The 14961-nt window shown below is 48.3% G+C and overlaps 1 protein-coding gene across 2 annotated transcripts in view; it reads right to left on the bottom strand.

The window, feature by feature from the left end:
- Positions 1–14961, bottom strand: part of LOC140393912 (uncharacterized) — a 428933-nt gene that overhangs the window by 265738 nt on the left and 148234 nt on the right. For both annotated transcript variants that reach the window (XM_072480540.1, XM_072480549.1), the window contains exons 5-6: positions 3047–3640; positions 848–1477 (exon numbers count right to left, since the gene is read on the bottom strand). In XM_072480540.1, coding sequence (XP_072336641.1) covers positions 848–1477; positions 3047–3640 — 1224 coding nt within the window. The remainder of the gene's footprint in view (positions 1–847; positions 1478–3046; positions 3641–14961) is intronic.

Below are 14961 nucleotides of genomic sequence, written 5' to 3'. Positions count from 1 at the left end.
TAAGTCAGAGATCTAAAGGTTCTTGATCAATAAGGGGATCAGGAATTATGGGGAGAAGGCAGGAGAATGGGGATGAGAAAAATGTCAGCCATGATTGAATGGTAGAGCAGACTCAATGGGCCAAGTGGCCTAATTCTGCTCCTCTGTCTTGTGGCCTAATGGCCTTATGGTCTTATGGAGTGGTTTGGGTCTGGAATGTACTGGCTGTAAGTGTGGTGGAGCAGGTTCAATCAAGGCATTCAAGAGGGCATTAGATGATTATTTGAATAGAAACAGTGAATCGAGCTCCGGGGAAAAGGTTGGGGAATTATGATGCTCATTCTGAAGGCAGGTGCAAAGTACTGCAATGGTTTGCCTTTTCTTTCTACAGTATGGCTGACCAGAAAACTCTATTGCTCACTATCTGCCATCAGGTTTATTTGAAGGATCTTCAGGCTGATAATCTTAGCCAGGTTGTGAATGCACCTTTCTTGGCTATCAAGTCCTGAAGTGGGATTGAAGTGAAAGCTTCTAGCCCAGAGGTAGGGAATGATTCCAATGTACCAAAATAGCTTCTGCAGCAGGGACATTACATCATACAATCTGTCCCGATAACCTCAGATGGATTGTTAAAGATCATCTGTGAGTTATTATGAAGGGTTCTAGAATATAGAGGAACAGGAATGTGGATTCTGATTTTAAACTGACAAGGAGAAGCTGGGGTGGCTGTGGCCCAGAATCAGGGACAATCAGTGAACTCACACCCACCCTGCATTTCCAATCATGTGTGATATTTTTGACAAGGACTAACATTGTTTGATAATGTACTCAAATGCAGCGGAAAAAACAATAAACTAAATTGCGGTACCTTCTGTAGGAGCCTCTTCAGGCTTTATTGTTGGTTCTTCAATAATTACTGTTGGAACGGTCAGCGTTGTCAATGGTATTATCATCTGATTGTGTATATCAGACAGAGAGTGGAATTCCTTTACACTGAACATCAAACTTGGATCAATTGCAATCTCTTCCAGCTGTGCTGGGTCCGTATGTTTAACTCCAACAGCGAAGGTCATTACTGCAGCTCGCTTCAGTGCATCTGCCGGTGCTTCCACATCATCACTGGATCTTCCCCCAGTAACAAGCACCAAAAACTGAGGAACATTTTCTTTTATTCGACTTCCTGTAGAACTCGTAAAATAATATTTAATGGCAAAGTCCAACGCTGAACCAGTGTTAGCCGTTGATCCCCCGATCAGTCTGAGACTTCTGATTTGAGACAGAAGTTCAGCTTCTGATGAATAAGTGTTCAGATAGAACTCAGCCTCAGTGTCATCGCTGTACTGTGCCAGACCTACTCGCACCTTGTCACTTCCAATGGCCAGGTTCTGAATTATTCTTGTCATAAAATCACGGACAAAAGGTAAATTTGCGTCTCCAACATTGTCTGATCCATCAATAAGGAACACGATGTCTCTCTCACTCATTTCCATTGGTAGAACTGGAAAAGGAAATACACATCAGGTCAGCAATTAAATAATACCTGGTAAACCAATGTAATCAGATTTTACAACATTTCCTCAATTCTACAACAATTGGGGCTTTAATAACTGATGTTTTCTCTATGTTTGAAAATGAAATGAAAATGAAAATCGCTTATTGTCACAAGTAGGCTTCAAATGAAGTTACTGTGAAAAGCCCCTAGTCGCCACATTCCGGCGCCTGTTCGGGGAGGCTGTTACGGGAATTGAACCGTGTTGCTGGCCTGCCTTGGTCTGCTTTCAAAGCCAGCGATTTAGCCCTGTGCTAAACAGCCCCTCTAACATTTCTCTAACATCCAGAGAAGACCAGCATCAAACAAAATCCATTAATCACAATGAAAAGGTGTTTGAATAAGGAAAGACTGAAGAAAATTGTACACAACCTTTTGAAAAGGAAAGCATGGAGGCGATTTTTCCCCAGTGTTGTGCCTGGTCTCATTGCGCCAGGTGCATTGCGAGAAAGTCCCAAATGGGGCCTTTCTGGCATGATTCAGATAGTCGAATTTAAATGAGCCAGTAGGCATGGAAAGATTAAGGGTTATTTATAGAATATTGTATTTGTGGGGATGATTGGTGTTGATGATTATTAAGATGTTAACTGGTTTCATAAATAAACATTTAAATTAAAACAAAGTACTTTAGCTCTCTGTAGCATCACACCTGTAAAGTGGGCCCTTGTGCTCCCCATAACCACAATCTATTCAAAGTTATGGGTCAGGTGAACTCCTTGATACACTTTGGGGTTCTCTAAATCCTGGCCTGTATTAAAACTGACTGGGTTTCTGATGGAGAACTGACAGAGACACAATGGGCCGAACGGCCAAATTCTGCGTCTTAAATGACACAAATGGTGGAAAAAGATCAACAATTGGTCAATGTGTCAAAATGAAGACTGTGTTGAATGGCTACGTCTCATCCCTATGTTTTAAAAGATGAGGGGGAAGGTGGTTGCATATATATATCACACTTATTCCTGTCAGAATCAACTAAGTTATATCATTTTGGGGGTAGATTGTGTTAATGTGCTGACACAGGTGGTGGTTAAGGAGTATATAGAATCATAGAATCATAGACGGAATCATAGAATTTACAATGCAGAAGGAGGACATTTGGAGCATCGAGTCAGCACCTTGGAAAGAGCACCCTGCTAAAGCCCACACCTCCACCCTATCCCCGTAAACCCAATAACCCAACCTAACCTTTTGGACACTGAGGGGCAATGTACCATGGCCAATTCACCTAACCTGCACATCTTTGGATTGTGGGAGGAAACCGGAGCTCCCGGAGGAAACCCACGCAGACACGGGAAGAATGTGCAATCTCCACACAGACAGTCACCCAAGGCCGGAATTCACCATCTCTAAATATCTTTAGAATTCAGTCAGTGAAATAACTTGCGACTAAAATGTACAGATTGTGCAACCTCAGTTTCGGTGAGGTCACTCTTGCAATATTGAAAATGTTCTTTAATTTTCTGTTCCATAACATTGAGTAAACTAAATCAATCATAGTTTGTCAAACGTCTTTACCTTCAATAGGAGGAATTGGTTCTTCAATCAGAGACACTGCTCTAACTTTCGATAGTAGCTCTCGATGAATAGTTTGCAATTCCTGGAAGTCTTCCAGTGTGAGAACAGAATCAGGATTCAACACAATCTGTCGTAGCTCTGATGTGTCGGCACTCTTGGCTCCGATGGCAATGGGCACTATACCAGCCTGTTTCACTGCGTCCGCTGCTCGTCCAACATCATCTCTGGATTTCCCAGCAGTGATCAGCACCAGGATTTGTGAAGCTCCAGCATCGCTCCTGCTCCCTGCAGATGGAGTGAAGACATTCCTTGTGACAAAGTCCAGTGCTGCACCAGTGTTGAGGGGCCTTCCTGTTTTCAATCTCAACTTTCTCAATGCTTTTAAAACCTCAACTTTGGCTGAATAAGTATTGAGGCCAAATTCAAGTGTTGAATCAGAACTGTATTGTACCACAGCAACTTGATCTTTGTCAGGTCCAATATCGAGCTCCTGGATTATCGTATTAAGAAACTCACGGACTTGAAGGAACGATCTTCCCATTCCAGGAGAGCCATCGATTAGGAAGACAATATCTCTTTTTCTCGAGGCAGAATCTGGAAAAAACATAAATATCTAAACATTAACCATAATTTTTTTTAGAAATCTTACACTCAATGTAGAAATTTGTCAATATTTATATCAATTCTTTTTTTCCCCATTCCGATTCTGTTTAATCTATTACATTACACATATTTCATCACAACAGCTTCACTGACACTACTTTGTGAAATTGCCAAGTTGTGTGTCACATGAAGGAATGTTGCATCACAGACCTATGCTTCACAAAAAATGGACTCCAAATTTTTAATCCCATTTTCCCAGAGAACATATCTAGCCAACAGGCGGAGACTTTTCTTCTACCTGTCTCAGCTGGAACTGTTAACTGTGGAGATCTCAGAACACTTTCTGAACAAACATTTTCAAAGGTGCCTTTAAAACATAAATTTCTTTCTCAAAGCCTCAGCAATCTGCTTTTGTGAGGCTATTTGGTCACTATCCCCCAGATTTATTTGATGTCATGGCTCCAAGCGATCTGCTTTGAGTTCTACCTGCCTAGCAGCTTACCTCAGTAATTCCTCACAACTCTCCCCCCCCCGCCCCCCCCTGCTGTTGGCCCAACTAGTTTGCTGGTCTCCAGAGCCAGTGATAGTCAACCCACTCCCCTTTCTATTGCTGCTAACCACCCTTCTGCTATATATAACCATTCCACTGTTACTTGCTGTCCTGTTTCTATGTGTCACCTCTTCCACCCATTTCTCTCCAACCAACCAACAGTCCTGCTTCTCCACGTTGGCTTCCCATGGCCCATGTATTCTTTTTACTGGTTGTGGTAGAGAATCATGGTTCACAAAAATAAAGAGATCGAGGCTGTGGGTAAAAATATGGTCCATATTATTCAATAAGTATATCAATGGGAAGAGGATATCTCAGGAAACAGCAGGGCCCATTAGGGACTGAGGGGGGGAAATCTGTGGGTGGAGCTATAGGACATTGATAGGTGTTAAATGAATATTTCACATCTGTCTTCATCCAAGAGAATGAGGAGGCAGACATGGAACTCCGGGAAAGAGACTGTGGGGTTATTGAGCAAGTTGTCATAGGGAGGGACAAGGTATTGGAGGTGTTGGTAGGCTTAAAAGTGGGGAAATCTCCAGATCTGGACAAATTGTGTCACAGGTTGTTGTGGGAGGCGAGGGAGGTGATCCTAATTTTTAATTCTTCTCTGGCCACAGGAGAGATGCCAGAGGACTGGTGGGCTGTGAATGTGGTCCCATTCATTAAGAAAGGTCGCAGGGATAAGCCAGGGAACTATAGACCAGTGAGTCTCACGTCAGTGGTTGGGAATCTGTTGGAAAAAATTCTGAAGGAGAGAATCTATCTCCACTTGGAGAGGCAAGGTTTGATCAGGAATAGTGAGAATGACTTTATCAGAGGAAAGTCATGTCTAACAAATTTGATTGATATTTTTGAGCACGTGACTAAGTGTGGAGATGAGGATAGTGCTGTTGATTTAGTTTGTATGGATTTCAGCAAAGCATTTGACAAGGTCCCACATGGGAGACTCATAAAGAAGGTAAATGCACATGGGATACAGGGAACTTGATAAGGTGGATTCGAAGGAGGCTGTAGGAAACAGAGGGTGATGGCAGACGACTGCTTTTGTGACTAGAAGCCAGTGACCAGTGGCGTACCACAGGGATCTGTGCTGGGCCCCTATTATTCATCATTTATATAAATGACTTTGATGACTATGTGGGGGGTTAGGGTCAGTAAGTTTGTGAATTCCACATAAATAGGCCAGGTGGTTAACAATGAGGCTGAGTGTCTTGGGTTACAGGAAGTTATAGACGGGATGGTCAAATGGGCAGAAAGCTGGCAGATGGAATTTAATCCTGAAAAGTGTGAGGTGTTACACTTTGGAAGGAGCAATTTGACGAAGAAATATTCAATGAATGGAGGTCATGATGGAGTTATATAGAACATTAGTGAGGCCACAGCTGAGTACTGTGTGCAGTTCTGGTCACCACATTATAGGAAGGATATGATTGCACTGGAGCGGGTGCAAAGGCGTTTCACCAGGATGTTGCCTGCGATGGAACATTTTAATTATGAAGAGAGATTGGATAGGCTTGGTTTGTTTTTGCTGGAGCAGAGAAGACTGAGGGGCGACCTGATCGATGTGTACAAGATTATGAAGGGCATGGATAGTGTTGATAGGGAACAGTTGTTCCCTTTACTTGAAAGATCGATTATGAGGGGGACACAAGTTCAAAGTGAGGTGCGAGAGGTTCAGGGGGGAGTTGAGGAGGGTGGTGACAGTCTGGAATGCACTGCCTGGGAGGGTGGTAGAGGCGGGTTGCCTCACATCCTTTAAAATGTACCTGAAGAGCACTTGGCACATCATAACATTTGAGGCTATGGGCCAAGTGCTGGCAAATGGGATTAAGATTGACAGATCAGGTGCCTTTCATACGGCGGTGCAGACTAGATGGGCCGAAGAGCCTTTCCTTCACTGTATTTTTCTGTGATTCTGTGGGAACCAGAATAATATGGGAAATGTTTGGGGTGAAATAGAGATATGGAGAAATGCATGAGAACAAAAATAAAACAAATGTCTGGCACTGGAAGACAGCATAAAATTGGAGTGAAGAGATGGAGAAATGAGAAGGGCAGGTTTGGAAAGAGACTGGGAGAAACGAGCAGAGAAGAAGAAATGCATATGAGCAGAACTGAGACAGACATTGCTCTGAGATACAGGGGAGAAAGAAAGACAAGTCAGTGAAATTAGGCAAGAGAAAAGAGGTGACAGAGGCCGGCTGAGAAGCATGCCAAATGGGAGAGAAAGAGAGACAAAGGGCAGGAAAAGAAGATTAATCATGGGTAATGCTAGTATTACTAAAAATGGAGCAACATTTGATAGTACGTTTCCTCTTCTTCGTGTTCTGGGCTGTTCATAATAACCACAGCCTTCCCTAATGTTTGTTGGCCACTGTCCTCATCAACTTCCATTGGAAACCTATCCCTTAAGTGTGACTTTGCCCCAATAATCACACTCTTGTCCCCAAGTCAGTTGGCTGTGAGTTCATGACCCCTTTAAAACGTGAGTTTGCAATCTTTCATTTACGATGATAAATTAGTCCCATTTGTCCTCTGAGGCGGATGTACCATGTTACTGTTTGAAAAATAGGAGGGGGGGTTTCTGTTCAAGCCAGCCTTTATTCCTCAACTAACACTGGGAAAAACAGATCATCTTGTCAATTGACTGACTGCTGTTTGTGAGATCTTACTGTAAGTGTGAAAATTGGCTGCTATCTTTCTCCACATTGTAACAGTGACTGCACTTCAAAGTACCTCAGTGTCTGTGAAACGTTTTGGAACATCTTAAGGACCTGAAATGCATTAATCATGAATTCACTTTCTTTTTTTCTACCTCATGAATAGAATTTAAAATCCATTATTTTCAAATTCCTCCTCATCCTCATTCCACTCTCGATGCAATCAAACGGCCACATTGCACCTGAAAAGCAGTGTGCAGCAGTGCTACGTGGCCAACAGAAGCCGGGAGACCACGCTCCTGGAAACTACCCGGCTCGAAATGCCTCACGAGATCTAACGCGATCTTGCGCAACGTTCCCATATGAAACCCGCCCATTATAGGTGGGATCACTTTTTGAAAATCTACATATTAGAGGGAGGCAGCTTGTTTCACTTTAATATGCAGCTTACCAAGGCACCCAAAGCGCTGGGATCTATCCATTGGGGTGGCACGGTAACACAGTGGTTAGCACTGTTGCTTGACAGCGCCAAGGCCCCTGGTTCGATTCGAGGCTTGGGTGACTGTCTGTGTGGAGTCTACACGTTCTCCCCGTGTCTGCGTGGGTTTGCTCCGGATGCTCCGGTTTCCTCCCGCAAGTCCCGAAGGACGTGCTTGTTAGGTGAATTGGACGTTCTGAATTCTCCTTCAGTGTGTCCGAACAGGTGCCCCAATAGTGTTAATGTAAGCCTACTTGTGACACTAATAAAGGTTATTGTTATCATTATTATTATGCCCCCTTTGCCTCGGCGACCTTGGGCGAACTCTGTTCAGTAGTGGTCTCTACAAATGGGGACCAGACGGAATAGCACTCATGGGTGCCTCCCAGGGGATCGAAGTCCCCCTAGTGCTTGCCCTCTGGGCAGAGTGGCACCCTGGGCATCCTGGCATGGCCAATCTGGCACCCTGGCAGTGCCACCTGGATGCCAGACTGGCATTGCCAAGGTGCTCAAATTACACTACAAGCTGGCAGGGACATTGCCAGGGTACACAATTGACACTGCCAAGCTGCCAAGCTAGTCTTTTTTGCAAGGCGGTGATTGGGCCAGGGGTGCCCTGTGTGGGTGTTTGGGGAGGTGCAGGGGGCGCTGCGAGCACCGGTAAACACGTGGCTAAACATGCTCGCTATGGGACTTTGTTCCCGTTCAGTTCAATCGCGCCATCGATGTCAACAAGCTTCACTACTCCTAGGCCCTAACTCTTTGGCCTCAGACTCTGGCTTCGAGTGCATCACTTCTGCAACCCTATTGACAGAGGTTTCAGCCAATTAGCTCTTCTCTTGGGAATCCATCCCTAGGTCATTCTACCTTGTCTCCCCCCCCCTCATACCTTATAAAAACCTGCTCAACACCTACGTGTTCAACTAATCCTTAATTCCTGGTACTTTTCTCTTTTGGTTGTGCTCCAGTGCAAGTTCAGTCTTCATGTGGTGTGGTGACCAGAACTGGATGCAGAAATGTAACTGTGGCATAACTGGTGTTTTTTTACACTTTAGCATAACCTCACTGTCTTTATATGCTGCAGCTAATAAAGGCACGATTCATGTATACCTTCTTAACCATTCTACCTATTCTATCTACCTATCCTATCAGGGGTCTGTGGCTGTGCAGAATGGAGTTCTGTATGTTCCCTTACGTTGTTAGCTTTCCCCAAAAGCATTACCTCACACTTCTGTGGATTGAACTCCATGTGCCATTGTTCCACAAAGCTGACATTGAAATCTTCATGCCTTTTCCTTCATTATCAACAACATGGTCAATTCTTTTATCATCTGCAAACTTCTTTTTTTTAAAAATATTTTTTATTAAGGTTTATTAACAACACAATTTTTCCCCGTACAAACAGTAACCCCCCCCTCCCCCCGTAACAAAATAACGCAAAATCTCCCTGAGCTAGATATGTACATGGCAAGATGGTATATTTACATAGCTTTATACACTGGCTCTTGGCCGCACGTACCGTTTCCCCCCACCCTCCATGCCATCTCCCGCTCGTCCATCCCCTCAAACAATCTCTCGTACCACCCCCCCCACCAGGATTGCTGCTGCTGCTGACCGACCTTCTAACGCTCCGCGAGATATTTTAGGAACGGTTGCCACCGCCTGTAAAACCCCTGTGCAGACCCTCTCAAAGCAAACTTAATTCTCTCCAATTTTATGAACCCCGCCATGTCGTTAATCCAGGCCTCTAGGCTAGGGGGCTTCGCCTGCTTCCACAATAGCAAGACCCTTCGCCGGGCTACTAGGGACGCAAAGGCCAGAATTCCGGCCTCTTTCGCCTCCTGCATTCCCGGCTCATCCACTACTCCAAATATTGCTAGTCCCCAGCTTGGCTTGACCCGGACTTTCACCACCTGGGATATTACTCCCGCCACTCCTCTCCAGAACCCCGCCAATGCCGGGCATGACCAAAACATATGGACATGGTTCGCCGGGCTCCCTGAACATCTTTCACATCTATCCTCTACCCCAAAGAACCTACTCAGCCTCGCCCTCGTCAAATGCGCTCTGTGAACCACCTTAAATTGTATCAGACTGAGCCTGGCACACGAGGAGGAGGTATTAACCCTACCCAGGGCATCAGCCCATAGCCCTTCCTCAACCTCCTCCCCCAGCTCCTACTCCCATTTACCTTTCAATTCTTCTACTAGCGCTTCCCCCTCTTCTTTCATCTCTTGGTATATTCCGACACCTTGCCCTCCCCGACCCATACCCCCGAGATCACCCTATCTTGAACTTCTTGTGCCAGGAGCAACGGAAATTCCCTCACCTGTCGCCTCACAAAAGCCCTCACCTGCATATATCTAAATGCATTTCCCGGGGGTAACTCAAATTTCTCCTCCAGTGCCCCTAGGCTCGCAAATGTCCCGTCAATGAACAGGTCCCCCATTCTTCTTATCTCCGCCCAATGCCAGCCTTGGAACCCCCTGTTCATCTTCCCCGGGACAAACCGGTGGTTACCCCTGATCGGGGACCACACCGATGCTCCCATTGCACCCCTGTGCCTTCTCCACTGGCCCCAGATCCTTAGTGTTGCCGCCACCACCGGGCTTGTGGTGTATTTTGTCGGCGAGAGCGGCAGCGGTGCAGTTACCAACGCCCCCAGGCTCGTTCCTTTACAGGACGCCATCTCCATCCTCTTCCATGCCGCCCCCTCTCCCTCCATGACCCACTTGCGGATCATCGCCATGTTTGCTGCCCAGTAGTAACTCCCTAGGTTTGGCAAAGCCAACCCTCCTCGGTCCCAGTTGCGTTCCAAGAACCCTCTCCTAATCCTCGGGGTCTTATTTGCCCACACATACCCCATAATACTCCTACCTACTCTCTTGAAAAAGCCCTTGGTGATCACGATGGGGAGGCACTGAAACACGAACAAAAACCTCGGAAGGACCACCATTTTGACTGACTGCACCCTACCCGCCAACGAGAGCGGGAGCATGTCCTCTCTTTTAAAATCCTCCTCCATTTGCTCCACCACCCTCGTCAAATTCAGTTTATGTAGGGCCCCCCAACTTCTGGCTATCTGGATCCCCAGATACCGAAAACTCCTCTCCGCCCTCCTCAGCGGCAGGTCCCCTATCCCTCTTTCTTGGTCCCCTGCCTGTAATACAAAAAGCTCACTCTTCTCTACATTAAGCTTGTAGCCCGAGAACTCTCCAAACTCCTTCAGAGTCTGCATGACCTCCACCATCCCCTCCATTGGGTCCGCCACGTATAGCAGCAGGTCATCCGCATATAGCGATACCCGATGCTCCTCTCCCCCGCGGACTATCCCCTCCATTTCTGAGACTCCCTAAGTGATATGGCCAAGGGTTCGATCGCCAATGCAAACAACAGGGGGGACAGGGGGCACCCCGCCTCGTCCCTCGGTACAGCCGAAAGTACTCCGACCTCCGCCGGTTCGTCACTACACTCGCCACCGGGGCGCTGTAAAGGAGCTTAACCCATCTAATAAACCCTCCCCCGAACCCAAACCTGCGCAATACCTCCCAGAGGTACTCCCACTCTACTCGGTCAAAGGCTTTTTCCGCCTCCATAGCTGCCACTATCTCCGCCTTTCCCTCCTCCGATGTCATCATTATCACGTTTAAGAGCCGCCGCACATTGGTATTTAACTGCCTGCCCTTTACGAATCCCGTTTGGTCCTCGTGAATCACCCCCGGGACACAGTCCTCAATCCTAGTGGCCAGTACCTTCGCCAATAGCTTAGCACCACATTGAGGAGCGAAATCGGCCTGTACGATCCACATTGCAGTGGATCCTTGTCTCGCATTAGAATCAAGGAGATTGTCGCCTCCGACATTGTCTGGGGCAGGGTTCCCTCCTCTCTTGCCTCGTTGAAGGTCCTCACTAGTAGCGGGGCCAGCAGGTCCACATATTTTCCATAGAACTCCACCGGGAACCCGTCCGGCCCTGGGGCCTTCCCCGCCTGCATGCTCCCCAAACCCTTACTCAACTCCTCCAACCCAATTGGTGCCCCCAAACCAACCGCATCCTGCTCCTCCACCCTCGGGAGCCCCAGCTGGTCCAGGAATCACCTCATCCCCCCTTCCCCCCCTGGGGGCTGGGATCTGTACAGCTCTTCATAGAAGTCCTTGAATACCTTATTTATTTTCGTTACACTTCGAACCGTGGCTCCCCTGCCACCTTTGATTCCCCCTATTTCCCTTGCTGCCGCCCTCTTACGGAGCTGGTGCGCCAGCATCCGACTAGCCTTTTCCCCGTACTCGTATGTCGCCCCTTGCGCCTTCCTCCACTGTGCCTCCGCCTTGCCCGTGGTCAGCAGGTCAAACTCCGTCTGGAGCCGTCGCCTTTCACCAAGTAATCTTTCCTCCGGGGCCTCTGCGTACCTCCTGTCCACTCGCAAGATCTCCCACACTAACCTCTCCCTTTCCATTCCCTCTGTCTTCTCCCTATGAGCCCTGATGGAGATCAGCTCTCCCCTGATCACCGCCTTAAACGCCTCCCATACCACCCCCACTCGCACCTCCCCATTGTCGTTGGCCTCCAAGTACCTTTCGATACACCCCCTCACCTTCCCACACACCACCTCGTCCGCCAGCAGTCCCACATCCAGCCGCCACAGCGGGCGTTGGTCCCTCTCCTCTCCCAGCTCCAGTTCCACCCAGTGCGGGGCATGGTCCGAAACGGCTATGGCCGAATACTCCGTCCCCTCCACTCTCGGGATGAGCGCCCTGCCCAGAACAAAGAAATCTATCCGGGAGTAAGCCTTATGCACGTGGGAGAAAAAAGAAAATTCCCTGGCCTGCGGTCTTGCAAACCTCCATGGGTCCACTCCCCCCATCTGATCCATAAACCCCCTAAGTACCTTGGCCGCCGCCGGCCTCCTTCCTGTCCTTGATCTGGAGCGGTCCAGTGCTGGGTCCAGCACCGTATTGAAGTCCCCTCCCATTATCAGGCCTCCTACCTCCAGGTCCGGAATGCCCCAACATGCGCTTCATAAATCCCGCATCATCCCAGTTCGGGGCGTAAACATTTACCAACACCACCCACATCCCTTGCAACCTACTACTCACCATCACATATCTCCCTCCATTATCCGCTACGATAGTCTTGGCCTCAAATGACACATGCTTTCCCACCAGAATTGCCACCCCTCTATTTTTTGCGTCCAATCCCGAGTGAAATACCTGTCCTACCCATCCCTTTCTTAACCTGACCTGGTCCGCCACCTTCAGGCGTGTCTCTTGGAGCATTGCCACGTCTGCCTTCAGTCCCTTCAAGTGCGCGAACACTCGAGCCCGCTTCACCGGCCCATTCAGGCCCCTCACGTTCCACGTTATCAGCCGGATTGGAGGGACTCTCACCCCCACCCCCCCCGCCGACTAGCCATCTCCTTTTCTGGGCCAGTCCCTTGTCCACGTCTCCCTCACTCTCCAGTCCCCCAGCTGGGGACCCCCCCACACACCTCTTCTGTGTCCCGTTCTCTTTCGGCCAGTGCAGCAGCAACCCTTTCCCCCCCCCCTTCCCCCCCTCCCTCCTCTCCCCCCCCCTCTCCCCCCGCTAGATCCCCGTCTAGCTTTTTTGCTCCCCCCATATCCCTCCCGTAAGTCAGCTGACACCTGCTGACCCCGGCTTCCCCTGCCATCCCTTTGACCCCCCCGTGTGGGAATCTCCCAATCAATGTACATTCCTTTGTTCCCCTTCCCGCCTTTCTTGTCGCGCGCGGGAAAGACAACCCCGCGCTTTCCAAAGCCTGCCCCGCCCCCCATGGCGCAGATCCTGTTGTGGCCTTGTCCCTCTCTCCCAGCCCATATAACATTTCCTGCGCGTGGTTGACCCCCTATGTACAACAACCATCCTACTTCAACCCTCAAACACCTCCCTCCCACACAAACCCTCAATTAGAGTCCAATTTTTCAGCTAGTATAAAGGTCCACGCCTCTTCGGGCGTTTCGAAGTAGTGATGTTGGCCATTATGTGTAACCCACAGTCGCGCTGGCTGCAACATTCCAAATTTCACTCCTTTCCGATGCAGCACCGCTTTGGCCCGGTTGAAACCCGCTCTCCGCTTAGTGACCTCCGCGCTCCAATCCGGGTATATTCTGATCTCCACATTGTCCCACTTGCTGCTCCATTCCTTCTTGGCCCATTTCAGGACCCTCTCTCGGTCCGTAAACCGGTTAAATCTCACCACCATCGCCCTTGGTGCGCCCCATCCAGCTCCAACAATCCCGGGGGGGCCTCCGCACCCATCAGCGTCCCGATCATTGTGCCAGCATATGCTGCGGCATCGGCCCCCTCCACTCCTTCTGGGAGACCCAGGATCCTCAAGTTGTTTCTCCTTGATCTGTTCTCAAGGTCTTCGAGTCTTCCCGCCCACGTCTTGTGCAGCGCCTCGTGCCGCTCCACTCTCTCCGCCAGGCCCACAAGCTCGTCGTCGTTCTCACTCACATTTTCCTGGATCTCCTGGATCTTCACCTCTTGGGCTTTCTGGGTTGCTCCAAGTCTTTCAATCATTGCCAGTATAGGTGCCACCATCTCCTTATGCAGCTCATCGAAGCAGCCCTTGATGAACTCTTTCATCTCCTCTCTGTCCGTGGGCGCCGCCATTTTGTTTTTTTCTTTTTCTTCTCCCGCTGCTCCAGGGCCGCTTTTTTCGCCGTTTCGCTGCGGGTCTGATCCATGCAGGTTTGTAGGGGGCCTTTCTTCTTCCTTCCCCACGGGTTGGTTTTTTAAAAAAGTGCCGTTGGGGCTCCGTTAGCGGGCCCAAAAGTCCGTTTTCGCGGGAGCTGCCGAATCGCGCGGCTTAGCTCCGCATCACCGCAACCCGGCATCTGCAAACTTCTTAATCATTTAAGTGTAATTAAAAGTATGAATATCAATGATATCATCCAAGACTTGTAGATTTCCCATTGGAAAGAGCCATACAGTCAAAAAATTCCTCAAGCCATCCATTGACTAGTTCCTGAGCCAAAGTTAGATTCAACATGTCACCTGTCCTTGGATCCCGTGGGCCTTTACTTTACTGGCCAATCTGTCATGTGATCCTTTGTCCAATAAACCTTGTTATAGTCCTTGAAGACTGCAACAAATGCACTATCCTCATTGACCCTTCTTGCTACCTCCTCAAAAATTCAATCAAATTAGTTGCCTTAACAAATCTCGCCGATGGAGAATTCCCCTAGATGTGTTTCAACCAAGAGCCTCGTTAGGCAACGCACAACCACACTGTCACATTACTAAAACATGAGCTGTCTGAATTCCTTTAAGTAATAAGCTGTTGGATCTTATCGTCAGTCAGTGTTTGACCTCCAAAGAAAACTATAACTCCAGGTATTGTCTGTGTCTGTGAACCATCCTACGATCAAACAGGTAGTAGCAGCAAAGTTCATTACATAGAACATAGAATTTACAGTGCAGAAGGAGGCCATTTAGCCCATTTGCACTGGCTCTTGGAAAGAGCACCATACTTAAGTCCACACTTCCACACTATCCACGTAACCCAATACCCCCACCTAACCGTTTTTGGACACTTAAGGGCAATTTAGCATGGCCAATCCACCTAACCTGCACTATTTGGACTGTGGGAGGAAACCGG

Source organism: Scyliorhinus torazame, chromosome 2 (genome assembly GCF_047496885.1).
Source record: "Scyliorhinus torazame isolate Kashiwa2021f chromosome 2, sScyTor2.1, whole genome shotgun sequence".
NCBI classification, from domain to species: domain Eukaryota; kingdom Metazoa; phylum Chordata; class Chondrichthyes; order Carcharhiniformes; family Scyliorhinidae; genus Scyliorhinus; species Scyliorhinus torazame.
The sequence above is the reverse complement of the archived record's forward strand: the minus strand, read 5'-3'. Positions and strand labels throughout refer to the sequence as shown.